Here is a 15,804-nt window from a genome sequence, read left to right as displayed (position 1 = left end):
TTAAGACGACATTCAAATATTACAGGAACTGATGCCTTTAGTCGATTATATTTTGTCTTTTAGGCCTTAAATAACTGAACAAAGATAGTATTTCTGCATTATAAGAGAACTGACGTTTCTATACGTTTTGTTAAAGAAGTATAAAGTACATTTTGTGTTTCGTATTTTACAAGAACAACAACTGTTAACACTAGAACCAAAACAGAGCTTATCTTACGAGATTTCAGATTAAGAAGTATTCTAACACATTAAAAATCTAACCGTGGTTAGGCAAAAACCATTGCACATGAACAATTTTGGCTCAAAAAAATTTGTGTATTGCGAGAGCAACACTATGGTTTTATCCTGTTTTTGTTCTATTTTTAAGTCCAAGGATTTCATATTTTCGCTAGAAAGGGGTAAGGGTCTAACCTCCACGGTCTTTACAGAAAGTGTTGAACTCAGGTCAAATTAATGAATATGACATTACATGTTAGAAAAATACGTAAATTGTTGCCTGGGGCCTAAAAGATAGTTTTCCTTAGTAATTGAGTCAAGAGTCTAGACTTTGTAAGTTGAGGTTGAGCCTTTAGTCTTTGTCCAGAAGTCAATCGGAAGTTATGCAGCCAAACTTTTGTTCCATTGAGGCATGTTTCTGCTTTCGACGGAAAGCCCCGTGCTGGTAGATAAGCAGGCAGATGCCATTTGAAAATCGAAGTCAGACTAAATCAATAAGTGCTTAAGATATGCGACAGCTACCTGGCCCCACCGACAAAAAAATAGGTGCTTTCCCATTGCTCCTTTCGAAGTAGTGGTGCAGCATAAGAAAGTTGATTTGAAGCCAGAAAATAAACTTTTGAACCAAGACCGATAGATTTTTTTTCTCAATACGCATCAATAGTCCTCAATGAGCTGATCAAAGTATATGACATCAATTTGTTCATCCAAAAGTTTAAAAGTTCACCCAATACATATAAAATTTCGGGCTGACAACTTCAGTGTTGTGGTATACACAAAAAAATTGTACTTAAATTCCTATATATATATATATGTATATATATATATATATATATATATATATATATATATATATATATATATATATATATATATATATATATATATATATATATATATATATATATATATATATATATATATATATATATATATATATATTGATATATATATATATATATATATATATATATATATTGAATATATATATATATATATATATATATATATATTCAATACGTATTAATAGTCCTCAATGAGCTGATCAAAGTATATTTGCAGACAACTTCAGTGTTGTGGTATACATAAACAAAATTTTACGTAAATTCCAAAACTATTCTTGCACCATGAACTCTTAAAACATCAAAAATTGCATTCATTACGCTATCATTTTTTTCTAGGACACTCAAATCATCTGCATAATCTAAGGGTAGGAGAGTTTTACTTTCCTATTTGATATTTTGTTCTCCTAAAGCCTTTGCCGTTCTTCAGACAAACTCCATCCAGATTATCCAAGCGGACAGAAAATGGGATAAAACCCAGCTAAACTCCTTATTACGGACTGAACCAACTACTAACCTCACTTCCTACCTTAACCATAGCAACATCATTCTCGTACATAGCCCTGATCACAACTTATCTGGTATACCATATAAGGATATGACCTTCACAAAAGCTTTTCTATCAGCTGAATCAAAAATGAATCAAACTTCAACTTCACCATCTCCTAATCTAAAAGATACCAAGAGGCACGCTTCGTAATGTGCTTCCTGTTGAAATTAAATAAATGCCTCTGTAATGACCACACTCACTCACATCACTTCTTATAAAGGGGTTTGATTCAATTTTCCCTAAAAACATTAGCTACTTCCCGCTTTTCAAGAATCGTATTCACAATCTTCAGTAAGGCACCGTGTTTAAAAAATTCCCCTACATCGCTAACAGCACCCGACAACTTATAATTTTCAATCCTACTAGTACCGTCTCTAACTCCTTCTCACAAAATAAACCTTCCTTCACTTTACAACTGCAGAAAAATTGCTTACTACTTTTCTATATTTTTGCAACTTTACCTCGGTTTAGTACATTCTCAAAATGTTTTGTCCATATCTCCTAAACACTTCTTCTTCTAGAGTAGGAACCCTATTTTCAGGTGTGCAGGTGAGCGTGTCGTAACCATCATGGGGCGAGTTGAAGTCGTTTCTCTCGCAAGGAAGAATCACTATTGCTAGGGTATTTCCATGCAATGTAGTAAATAAACGTAAATTACTCAACGCTTTTCAGCAGGGAATCGTTTGAATTTTCGATAGTTAATCCGACGGTTACATGCATTCATACAATGTATCTAAATCCAAAGCAAAACGATAATGCTTGTAACAATTTATTGAACAAAACTAGCAATACCCAAAAAAAAATAACGACCTCTGATGTCTCAAATCAAATGACTATAAACGGTTAAACTTTGGTATTAAAAACCATACAACATTTTCAAGGAATATGCACCAAAATTGCACAATAGCATGCCGATCTGCGGCAGCTTAAGTCTTGATTCTACACTAATCAAATCGATACACAGAGAAGTACAGAAAAACACACGCATAAATCATGGAAAAAGGGGAATAAACAAAGTCATCACTATCTTTAATACTTTGGTATTAAAACCAAAGTATTAACTAGAAGTTCCCATTTGCCTATAACAAGTGAGATAGTTTCAAGAAAAAAAAAATGGTTTGTGCATTTTAGGTCATCCAAGGAAAGTAAGGGTCATCCAAGAGTCTACTTACACTCCCCTTACTGAGTACCATGATCAATCAAGAATTGTCTTCAGTTTGGGAATAAAAGAGTATATTGAGGACGTCCTGAGTATTTTTTACAAGCATGGGGAGTGACCTGAAAATTTTTCCAGGGGAAGGGGGAATTTTTTGCTGGAAAATAAAATCATTAAATTTTTCCGAATATTGGAAAAATTCATTCTGCATATTTTTAGTCTTCCAAGATGTAAGGGTATTCCTCCTCCTTTTGAAAGTACTACTACTACTACTACTACTACTAAAAACTAGCAGTAGTAGTAGTAGTAGTACTTTCGAAAGGAGGAGGAATACCCTTACACTCTGGAAGACTAAAAATACACAAAATGAATTTTTTTTCAATATTTGGAAATGTTTAATGAAAGCCCTTTAATGAAGGACCTTTTGAAAGTCCTTCCAAAAAAAAATTGAGATTTATGAGATTTATTGAGATTAAAATACATGAGCTTAAGGTGAACAGATATTCAGCAAAAATAAGTAATAGAAAGTAAGAAAGAGTAAAGAAAACAGAATCAAGAAACTAATACAAAATACTTCATTTGTATGACACCTGATACTCAAGAACCTTTTGCAGCTTAATAGAAATTCGGGTCAATAGTGTTTAATTAGATGAAACCTAGAGTATAGCCGGTATTACCACCTACAATTGAAAACAGCAACCACCCTTAGGATTTTTGCAATAGTCTCTTATTACATTTTTAATTTTCTGCTCACGTCAAGAAATTGCTTAATACTTTTACATTATGTTAACAGGTCTATTGAGCAATATAAATGAAGAAAATTTTCTTCAAGGCACGTTGAGAATACAAATAGGAATTTTTGAAGCTTAATGTTTTGGCTAAACATATTAATGTATCAAATTTTGTATCAATTTTTGAAGCTTAATGTTTTGGCTAAACATCAATGTATCAATTTTTGAAGCTTAATGTTTTGGCTAAACATCTTAAAACGAGTCTTATTTGTATCAAATTTTGTTATAATCTTAAATAGAACGATTAGTAAAAATTTTATATGTCACCTTTGAATTAAGCATAAACTATTTTATTATTTACCTTTGGGCAGCTATGCATATTGTAGCGTTGAGCAATATGTGTTGTATTATAAGCTGTACATAATGATATGTGACTTTTCTTTTATATAATTCAGTTATTACCGAAACATGAGGCATCATGCAACAAAAAGTATTTAAAATTGGTCTTTTCTGTATTTTGTTTTTTATTCCTGTGTTAATAAGCAGCTGGAAAAAAATGTATACGAACAAATATGCTTATTCGTTACGACAACTTAAAGCCAACATGAGTGTGTCAATATGAAAAAAGGGGGAAAGCTTAGAAAAACAAAATTCATAGCAAAGGCTGCTTCAAAGTCAACAGGTTTATGTATAACGAGTCGATGTTGCCTGAAAAGCACCGAAGTCTCGTTTTTCAGGTTCTTACCTCTTAATTCTCAATGATCACTTATTGACCACCCCCCCCCACGGGGATGCACCCCTTCCCCTCGGAAATCCTAAATTTTCTTAAAGATTTAGGCACTTCTTATTCAAATTATTGATTTTTTTATTCCCCCCCCCCCCCCCCCCCCGAATGAAACTATTTCATTATTGATGAAATTTATTCTGCAATTTATGGTAGACACATAGGAAGTATAAATGTCCCATTGAAAAAAAACTCCTACCGATATGAAGCTAAACAAATATGCAAATAATATAGTTTTAATTATTAATTTTTTTCAATTAGAGATAAAATTTAGTTACTAATTACTTTTATTTAAATTATGCAAATACCTGTAAAGCGGAACGCCTTTTTGCTTAGCACCAGCTTTGCAAGCGGCAAGTGAGACTCCTAAAATGGCGTTGGCTCCCAGTTTCTCCTTGTTTGGTGTACCATCCAAATCCAACATAAACTGGTCAATCTGCTCTTGCTGAGTTACATCCAATCCCTTAAAAACACATTTCTATTTTAAAAGAATTCTTATGAAGTAGTAGATTGAGGAAACAATGTCTCTAACCGGAACTAAAAATATAGCGAAAAAAAAAATCTTGTACTGTAAAAAAGGCGTAAAAATGTGAGCTCTCAAAGATAAATAGTCCTAACTAAATAAAAAGAAGAAATGACTTTTGTTATTTTTTTCTTCACTGTCGGAATTAAAAGTATGGCCTCTTATTTTTTGTATTTTCTATTTTTCATTTCATCAATAAATGGGAAGGCTGTGTGGTCCAAGATGTTACTTAGCATTTGCAATAGTATACTCCTTTTTAACCGGGGCGGAGAGGGATTGATTTTTAGCAATCTCTAACACGACTAGAACAACCTTGCATCATTAACCTACAGGGCACGTAGAGCACGTATACAGAAGTAGTGCTACAAATAAAGAAGAGAGAATAATGAAAAATAACGAAACTTCATTCACTGTCTTGGGAAAAAAAAAGTCCTCATTATTCTCTCTTCTGTATTTGTATTAAATAAAAAAAAACAGTTTTTTTAACTGAAAGTAAGGAGCGACATTAAAACTTAAAACGACCAGAAATTACTACGTATATGAAAGAGGCTGCTTCCTCATCAACGCCCCGCTCTTTGCGCTTAAGTTTGACTCTTTCTCTCAATTCTTCTTTTTAAAACAGTAAAAAACTTTAGCGTAAAGAGCGGGGCGTTGATGAGGAAGCAGCCTCTTTCATATACGAAGTAATTTCTGGTCGTTTTAAGTTTTAATGTCGCTCCTTACTTTCAGTTAAAAAAACTGTTTTTTTTTTATTTAATTTCTGAACGTTTTTGAATCAATGCATGTTTTGATTTTGGCTCTCCGCAGAGGAATAATTAAACAAAATTTGCATTTTTTTTTTTGGCTAAATGGCTTTCTCATAATTTTGATCAAATGATTTTGAGAAAAAAAGAGCGGGGGAGGAAGCCTAGTTGCCCTCCGATTTTTTGGTTAATTAAAAAGGCAACTAGAATTTTTAATTTTTTACGAATATTTTTATTAGTAAGAGATTTAAGTAACTTATAAATTAGCTTACGTAAAGAACTTTTGTATTCTCATATTTTTATTACATATATGAGGGGGCTAGCCCCCTTGTCAGATCCTCCCTCTTTACACTAACGCTTAAATTTTGTCCCAATTCATTAAGAATGACCCCAGAATCACAAAAGCCGTAGAATTATTAGTAGAATAAATAGTTGAAATTGCTAAAAATACTTTAGCGTAAAGAGCGAGGTATTAGGAGGAGGTGAGCCCCTCAAATGGGTAATAATTTCTGTTCGTTTTAAGTTTTAATGCTGCTCCTTACTTCCAACTGAAAGAACTTTTTCATATTTATTTTTTCATTGTTTTTTTTTTTTAAATAATGCTAGTAAATCCTGCGCTCCCTTCATGGAGATTTTCTTCCCCCATGACAAATTATCGATGGAAAGTTCCCCCAGCATATCCCCCTCTTCTCAACCCCTCCCCCAACCAAAAAAATCCTCCTGAAAACGCCTGTACACTTCCCAATAACCATTGCTATATGTAAGCACTGGTCAAAGTTTGTAACTTGTTGCCCCTCCCACGGGGACTGTGGGGGAGTAAGTCGTCCCCAAAGACATAGTTATAAGGCTCTTCGACTACGCTGAATAAAATGGCTATCTCAGAATTTTGATCCAATGACTTTGGGAAAATAATTAGCGTGGGAGGGGGCCTAGGTGCCCTCCAATTTTTTTGGTCACTTAAAAAGGGCACTAGAACTTTTCATTTCCGTTAGAATGAGCCCTCTTGCCACATTCTAGGACCACTGGGTCGATACGATCACCCCTGGGAAAAAAAAATAAATAAAAAAATAAACACGCATCCGTGATCTGCCTTCTGGCGAAAAATACAAAATTCCACATTTTTGTTGATAGGAGCTTGAAACTTCTACAGTAGGGTTCTCTGATACGCTGAATCTGATGGTGTGATTTTCGTCAAGATTCTATGACTTCTAGGGGGCGTTTCCGCCTATTTTCTAAAATAACGCAAATTTTCTCAGGCTCGTAACTTTTGATGGGTAAGACTAAATTTGATGAAACTTATATATTCAAAATCAGCATTAAAATGCAATTCTTTTGATGTAGGTATTGGTATCAAAATTCCATTTTTTAGAATTTTGGTTACTATTGAGCCGGGTCGCTCCTTACTACAGTTCGTTACCACGAACTGTTTGATTATGGAAAAGTAGTGTGGTTTTCGTCATTACTTAAAAGTAGTGCTTTCTTCCCGCGAATTAAGAGCCTACATGTGCGAACAATAGGTTGGCCCTGTAACCAGTCAAGTCCGTATAACACAATTTTGTGCTACACTTACGCTATAGAGTTAGAGTCTTCCTAATATGTACTATATCAATATATACTAATTTATAATATTAATATAGTAATATATTAATATATAATATATAGTAATTTATATATTAATATATAATATAGCCTTTTTAATATATACTAACGCTATAGAGTTACAGCCTAACTTTTAATATATAATTCCGCTTTGCAAAAGCACCAATGAACGGAACTATTTCTTTTATTAAGATAAAGGATTTTCTAACACTCTGGGGAGAAAAATCTTTCACGTGGAAATATTTAGAGCAGGGTAAAACAGAGAATTATTTGCTTCCTTTCTTGACAGCCCCATATCGTTCTGAAACCATGACAGTACGTGTATCAGTGCCTATGTACATACAATTTGGCAAGTAAAGCACGAGAGATTGGAGAAAATCCAACACAACATTTCCAGTTGTTTCCCCTTTAATGATTGGTTTGAAGTTTCCAGTTCTCTCACAGTAACATGTGTTGTGTTGGTCTAAAAATCCAACGAAATAATCACGCCTGGTATAATTGCAATCGTAACAAAGGGCAATAATTAGATATGAACTACGTGCCACATCTATAGTTTTATCAACAACCACACTGTAGATCTTGGCAGAATGGAAACGTACCAGAATTTTTTGTGACCTGTGTGATACAACCGTAGTTATATCAACAACTACACTAACTTGACAGAATGAACTCGTAGGAGAATTTCTTTTATAATCTGTATAGCATAGCATTTAACGAATCCTTTCTTGGTTGCTTCACTTAAATAAGTAGCATTTGCACCAGAGCTTTCCAAATGTTGTTTTCAAATGTTGGTAGCATTTGTAGCATTTGCAACAAGCATTTGCACCAGAGCTTTCCAAATGTTGTTTTCAAATGTTGGTAGCATTTGTAGCATTTGCAACAAGCATTTGCAATAGAGCTTTCCAAATGTTGGTAGCATTTGCAACAAGCATTTGCACCAGAGCTTTCCAAATGTTGTTTTCAAATGTTGGTAGCATTTGTAGCATTTGCAACAAGCATTTGCAACAGAGCTTTCCAAATGTTGGTAGCATTTGCAACAAGCATTTGCAACAGAGCTTTCCAAATGTTGGTAGCATTTGCAACAGAGCTTTCCAAATGTTGGTAGCATTTGCAACAAGCATTTGCAAATAAGTAGCATTTGCACCAGAGCTTTCCAAATGTTGTTTTAAAATAATGTCACCGTTATTTATATGGTACCTTGAAAGTTCTCGGAAGTTCCCTCAAGTCTGTCAATGGGTCGTTTTCTTTCAATTATTCTCCGCATCTCAATGTTCTGTCAACCAAAGAAAACAAGAGGCTTCAACCTTTCTGTTTTCTAGCACTTGTTGATTACAATATTCGTTTACACGGTTTAAAATGTTGGTTCCAGAGTTGCTACATTTTAGAAGGGAATGTTTGCCCGAATCAACTGAATTGCGGTGATAGTGATTGTGATTTTCGTGAGACACCAAACCACCCAGGCACAATAGTTTTAGTTTCAGGCGACACTAAGTCGCCGTCTTTTTCTGCTAGCTCAGCAAGAGCCACGAGGGTTTTCCTTTTACTAACTTTTGCAACCCATTAGATCCTCTAATCCCTTGCGCGTTAAACAAAACATAAATGTTTATAAAATAAACCTTATTTGAAAGTAGTAGCTAAAGAAATTCTTCCATGCAACGATGATTAAAAAGAGCTCTTTTTGTCTCTACCCTGCTTCTTGTGACCTGATAAGGAGGAACTATAGTTAGACGACGGAGTCCACAGATTCTGAAGCCATTCCTACCGCGTATGTTCATCCAGTTTTCCAATTTTACCAATACAACTTCCAATATCATATTTAAAAAAGAGTTATATTTTCAATGACTGTATCAGCCTTGGGGCTACATAATCCTGTTAATGCTATCAACCCATCCCGCACATCTTACTATTCGTCACCGTGCTGAAATGACTACAGACACTGAAACTCTCTTTATTTCTATCTTCAGTTACACCATCCACTCCCTTTGCCTTTGAACCAAAAATTGGTTCAGAGCTCTCTGCTGCCTTTGCTTTGTCATCATAAAAGCTTAACTACTTAACTACTTGATACTTAAACTTAACAATTGATTACTTGATTAACACAATTTTATTCACTGAGTGTCCATTTCTCATAAACTTAAATTATCTGCCAAGAACAAGCTATTTTTTCTGAGTAAGAGCCATCTTATCGCTCATACGTGCACGCTCTTAAAACTTGACTTACTTACTTACTTGACTTAAGTCTCCTGCCGGGCACTGCTCGGCGTAGAGAGTGACATCTGCCTCCTCTACCCACTTCGGTCCATGGCGAGTATTTGCTCTTCGCCCTGTCTGATGTTTGCCATCGCCACGAACTCGGACAGGCAGTCGGACCAACGTTTCTTCGGTCGGCCTCGAGGTCGCTTCCAACCAACTTTGATAGGGTCGAAGTCATAGATCATCTTTGCGGGTAGATGTGGTGGCATTCGAAGCAGATGCCCGAACCATCGTAAGGTTCGCTCGGCTGCTTGAGTCGAAAACCAAGACTGCCTTGTGAGCTGCAGAAGCTTTTCATTGCTGACGAAGTCAGACCATCGTAGGCCCTCAATCCTCCTCAGGCTCTTTGCATGAAATACGTCTATTTCCTTGAGGGTTGTAGCTGATGCTTACCATGTCTCAGCTCCGTAAAGCATCACAGAACCGACTAGAGCGTTGAAGATCCGCAGTTTCGTTGTGCGACTGATATTTGGTTTTCGCCAGAGGTGACGATTCAGTCTACCCATGACAGAAGACGCTTTAGATAATCTTGCCTGCAGCTCGGGGAGAAGTGAGCCATTTGAAGAAATTACGGAGCCCAGGTAGGTGAAGTCTTTAACAACCTCGATGTTAGTGGTGCTGTCCAGGCTAACTGGAGAGTTAACAGCAGGAGAAGACGGGTCTATGGCCATAATTTTAGTTTTGTTCCAGTTTATATGCAGTCCTACTTTGGCAGCCTCTTCTCGCAGAATTCGGAGCGCTTCCAGCAGCTGCTCCATGGAGTCCACCAGAATGGCCAAGTCATCGGCAAAATCGACATCTGTGATGATATGATCTCCGAATTTGAGCCCAAAGCTGAGACGTGAAGTAGTTTTTGTCATAACGTAATCTATGATGACATTGAAGAGCTCTGGGGCCACTGCACATCCTTGGCGCACCCCTGTCGTGATTTGAAAGAACGGGCTGCACCGACTATTTACTTGTACACAGCTCTCCGTCCCATGGTGCAGCGCCTTGAGAAGTCTGCAATATTTATCGGGTAGGCCAGTCAACTCTAGGATCCGCCAAAGAGCTTTTCGATCGACTGAGTCAAATGCAGCACGGAAGTCAACGAAGGCAATAAATGCTTTCTGTCGGAACTCTGTGGTCTTCTCTACTATTTGACGAATCGTGAAAATCTGCTCGATGGTTGAACGATCCGACATAAAACCAGCTTGCTCCGGTCGCCAGATTTTTCGAATGATGCTCCGACATCGATCCAGCAGGACCATTGAAAACAGTTTGCCAGGAACTGACAGTAGGGTTATTCCCCGGTAGTTGGAGCAGTCGCTTGTCGAGCCTTTTCTCTTCCATAAGGGGATGATGAAACCCTTCCGCCAATCCTGAGGAATTATCTCTGTTTGCAAATTGTGAAGTTTTTAGGGCAGTATCATATTCTCGTCAGTGCTGCTATGTTAAATCATAAGAAAAAGAAGCAAAAACTACAAATTTAATTTGATAACAATTTTTGGGCATAAAAGCTACTTTTAAACTGGTTAAGTTGACAAACAACAGTGATGACAAAAGTAAAATTAAAAGATATTTGACACTAAACCTTCGTGGGACATTCTTAAATGTCCAGGTGCATTTTAAACGATTCACAATTGAAAAAATTTGCAAACATTTACACCAGACAGTTCCCAACACAAAATAGAATATCAACCATCCTTAATGTGACCACAACTACGCTTTGGCAAACCCAAATCAGGAAAAAGAGTTACAGCAAGCAGCCAAAAAGCTATGAGATTATAGTATGTCATCCGGTTCTTAGAGCAAAACCTTTGCCAAGGCATGGTCCTCTTTTTTATTTGTCTTGCACAGAGAAACAGAAAGTTTACTTGCAAAAAATATTGTGACTCCAAAACTTTTTGCTCATTTTACTTGCTTACAATTTCATACAAAAGATTCAGCCAGACTTTAGAGCTCAAAATTTGACATAGCAACAACAGGCAATGCAATAACGGATAAAAACGTGCTTCCATTTCTGACATATCTACTTAAGGAAAAATACAAATGGCGAGAAAACCTAAAAATTGATGTAACAAAAATAAACTAATAGAACTGAAGCAAACTTTTTCATAGGGAGGTATTGGAGAGCAATCTCATTTTTCTCTTCAGTTCTATACTCACTCCACCAATACCCCTACCTTAGGTTTCCCAGAAGTAATCTGAATATGACAAAATCCTTCCAGAAATGAAAGTACAGTTTTGCACCTCAAATACAAAGCAACAAACAATATACAGCTTTCACTAAAACCATATAATCAAACTCATTTCCTAACGTCCTGCTATGTAATGTTAGATCCCTATCCAATACGTGGAGATTCTTCAACAGAGGACCAAGTTTGTATTCTAACCGCCATATATTGTGGACAGCGTTGTCAAGTTCAAATATGAGCAATAGTAATTTACCTAGTCACCCATTTGTATTATTTTTGATGGTGAGGGAGGGGGAAACAGCCCCTTGCCTTTTTCCAAAAATCCTTGCAAAGTCAATTTTGAGCTCGTATAGAGCTAAATCACCGTCAAATTCTATAACGAGCTTTGGAATACCTCTAAAATAAAGAATTTAGTCAAATAGCATGACACATTCAGCAGATTTAGATTTTCCGCTAATGGAAAGAAAAACTGAAATAGAATCGTTAGTAAAGACGAAGAAGAAGAACGTAAGAAATAGAGTTTTAGTACATTTAACACTTGACAGAAGATGAAGAAGTACAGCATAAAAGGTCACATCCAAATAATGTGAGAGCAGCGTGCAAAGATTATTATGGAGAACACATAGTTTATTTCTCTTTACTTCTCGCTTGCTTTATACTTCTTGCTTATACTTCTATACTTGCTTTATACTTCTTGCTTTATTACTCTATACTTCTACACTTTCTATTTATACTATATGAATGGCAATTAAAGATTACTCATTCTTCAGAAAGCATTCAATCATTTTATAAATTTTGAAATTCTATTTTATTAAATCAAAGTAGAGGACATAGTTTATAAATGAAAATGAAATATATGAAAAATGGAAAATGAAAATATATGAAAAATGAAATAAACGAAAATCTAAAATAGTTTATTTCTCTTATTTTTTATTGTTTTATTTTTTTATGTAATTAGTTTATTGGGTATAAATTATGTTTGTTTTTATTGATGTCTTTTAGTTTTACTGCTGATGATGAACACTATATATACGTTCGAAATATCCAATTAAAAATTTCATATCTGTTCACTGTTTATTAAAAGATTTTGTCCCTATTTTGAAATGTTATACTTTCGTCATGGAAAGGCAGTGTGGTCTTCGAAGTTATCTATGTTCTATATCTGTTTGTAAACTCAGATCCCTTTATTTTTACTCCAAAAAAAAAACAGCAATAAAGAAAATTAATGTTTTAAAGAAACTGAAAATCTTGACCCTAGAAAAGCCAAGTATCTATTTGGAATACCAGTCAGATTAGTCAAAGAATACCCAGGAATATTAAGAACGTAAATAACCATTATCTTTTATCTACAGTATATTAGTTTTCCATATAATTCTCAGCACTCATTCATTTCTCTAGTCCTCACAGCAAATTGACTAAAAGAAACTACTAATCTTATAATTACACCAAAGTCTCTGGCGTTTGTTAAGAGCTTAAAAGGTTCTTAATTTGATTTCCCTGACAATGATATAAAACATAATATAGATCCAAATCTGGTCACTTAGAGTTCAGGCTACAACACATTAAACCACCTTTTTGGAATGTTTGATAATATTATAAGAAACACTTCAGATAAAAGTCTACTATAGAAAAAATACTTGTTGATCTAAAAAAAGCCTTTGATGACTCTGATCATAAACTTGTCTTAAATGAGGCTAAAGAAGGGAGGGCAGTCAATCATTCGTAGAATTTTCGGCAGTTAATGCATCCACAGAATTATTGAATTTTTGGTAGTCAATACATTCATAGAATTTTCTAATTTCTATCTCTAACAGGAAATAATTTCTAGTCATTTCTATTGAGCACAGAGACTCAAGATTTCAACCCCTGGGGGAGAATCAGGGGACACTAAATGGGGAAGTGTCACAACACAAAAAAGTGCATTTCCACAAGAACAGATAATGCAACAGGCCATGGTGGGTAACAGCTACTCATTCTCTCTAGATCTAAGAAATTTTGAACATAATATATGGAAAACCTATTAATTTATTTGAATGGGTAGAAATGAGGTTTTAGAGCAGTCTCACCAACAAGAAATATTCAGGAGGTTTACCCCTCTTTATGAATGCATTAGATATTGAAAGACACTAATGTTAAACAAATACTTACCTTTGCAATTAGAGCAGGTGCAATGATTTCATTAACGTTTCTGATAGCTTTAAAAACACCCTTTCCATGGTATTCAGCTTTTACACCATCTCGAAGCTCAAGGGCTTCATAGATGCCAGTGGATGCACCAGATGGAACTGCAGCTCTAAACAAGCCTTGTTCTGTGACAAGATCAACTTCAATAGTGGGATTACCCCTAGAGTCAAAAATCATTCGAGCATGAATTTTCTGGATGGCCATTTTTGCAATATTCCTGAAAAAAAAGAATAATAAAGGTTACTACAGGTGAGCTTGGGATTTATTCCTGAATTTGAGACTGAGAGTATACCTTTATACTGGGGAATTTTCCATAAGCAAGTATTCAAGGATCCCTCCAACAAGTATGAAAGAAACACATGCTAAGACACTTAGTCAGGCTTCTAGGCATGAAATGAGTTTTTTTTAAGCAAGCCAACCAAAACTCTTGAAAAAAAAATAAAGGATTCCCTCAACTCAAAATGACTATCATTCTCCAAGTGAAATTTTTGGAAAATATTTAAAATACATAAAAGATCTAGATGTTTGCAACTGAAATCCTCCTATTATAAAGCATCTTATCCTTTACTCTAGATAGTTACTATAGGTACAGTGGCATTTACAGAAGGGCATAGCACCCTGGCATGGGTAACCTGGTAAGGTAAGGCACCCTGGCATGGTAAGGGATAGGTATACCCTGGCATGGGTAAAAATTTTTATTAGCAATGACTTCCAAAAATGACATGGGTTTGCAAAACCAACTATAAGGGAGATTCAAGACACAAGCACCAAGAGGCTTTCACACAAAAAGATGTTTTATCTTTTAAGGTCTTTTATCTTTTTTTATCTTTAAGGTCTTTTTATCTTTTAAGGTCTTTTATCTTTTTTTATTTTTAAGGTCTTTTTATCTTTTAAGGTCTTTTATCTTTTTTTATCTTTAAGGTCTTTTATCTTTTTTTATCTTTAAGGTCTTTTTATCTTTTAAGGTCTTTTATCTTTTTTTATCTTTAAGGTCTTTTTATCTTTTAAGGTCTTTTATCTTTTTTTATCTTTAAGGTCTTTTTATCTTTTAAGGTCTTTTATCTTTTTTTATTTTTAAGGTCTTTTTATCTTTTAAGGTCTTTTATCTTTTTTTATCTTTAAGGTCTTTTTATCTTTTAAGGTCTTTTATCTTTTTTTATCTTTAAGGTCTTTTTATCTTTTAAGGTCTTTTATCTTTTTTTTTGTCTTTAAGGTCTTTTTATCTTTTAAGGTCTTTTATCTTTTTTTATTTTTAAGGTTTTTTTATCTTTTAAGGTCTTTTATCTTTTTTTATCTTTAAGGTCTTTTTATCTTTTAAGGTCTTTTATCTTTTTTTATCTTTAAGGTCTTTTTATCTTTTAAGGTCTTTTATCTTTTTTTATCTTTAAGGTCTTTTTATCTTTTAAGGTCATTTCTGCCTTAAGGCAGAAATGACCAAATTTGATGGCTCTTAATTTCTTTGAAAAAAAAAATATTTCAAAGGAAGACCAAAAAGAATCTTTCAGGAAGAACATATTTGTTTAGTTGTTTTTTGTGTTTTTTTTCATCCAGTGAGTCCCTCCTTCACTGAAATACAAAATGATTTCTAGATTTATGGGAGCTTCTATTTCTTGATTTTTATCCATGCCAAAGCACCTTGTTTTATACAAGACAAATAGTGGCATTGTCTTTTTCAATGGCCTTAGGTTCATTTGTTTGCTCCAAGTTGTCCTTTTTTATCATAGCTGGTCAGTTTTGGTTTAGACTGTTTATTTGTTTTGTTATCAAGTTTCAACAATGGATTCTTTTGTGATGGATGAAGGATCTAAAGGGCAATTTGGGTGCTTCATTTTAGAACAGAAGGATATCTTAGATTAACACAAAAATGCCTTCTCTGGCCCTATTTAGGGTGAAATTAGTCGAAATTAGTGAAATTAGACTTGGAGAATTGTCAAGTAAGGTAAATGAAAACCTGATTTAACTTTGCCACTCATTTTTTTAAAATCTGGCTTACTTAGTTTTCCTTTCTTGGATTGTACACTTTAGCAAAGCAGTTCCAAGAAACTA

General features: G+C 34.6%; 1 protein-coding gene across 2 annotated transcripts in view; it reads right to left on the bottom strand.

Moving 5' to 3' along the window:
* Positions 1 to 15,804, bottom strand: part of LOC136039242 (enolase-like) — a 42,051-nt gene that overhangs the window by 20,315 nt on the left and 5,932 nt on the right. For both annotated transcript variants that reach the window (XM_065722795.1, XM_065722796.1), the window contains exons 2-3: positions 13,723 to 13,975; positions 4,588 to 4,742 (exon numbers count right to left, since the gene is read on the bottom strand). In XM_065722795.1, the coding sequence (XP_065578867.1) occupies positions 4,588 to 4,742; positions 13,723 to 13,962 (395 nt within the window). In that variant the 5' untranslated portion in view covers positions 13,963 to 13,975. The remainder of the gene's footprint in view (positions 1 to 4,587; positions 4,743 to 13,722; positions 13,976 to 15,804) is intronic.

This window comes from Artemia franciscana, chromosome 19 (genome assembly GCF_032884065.1).
Source record: "Artemia franciscana chromosome 19, ASM3288406v1, whole genome shotgun sequence".
NCBI classification, from domain to species: Eukaryota; Metazoa; Arthropoda; class Branchiopoda; order Anostraca; family Artemiidae; genus Artemia; species Artemia franciscana.
This window is presented reverse-complemented; position numbering and strand designations above follow the sequence as displayed.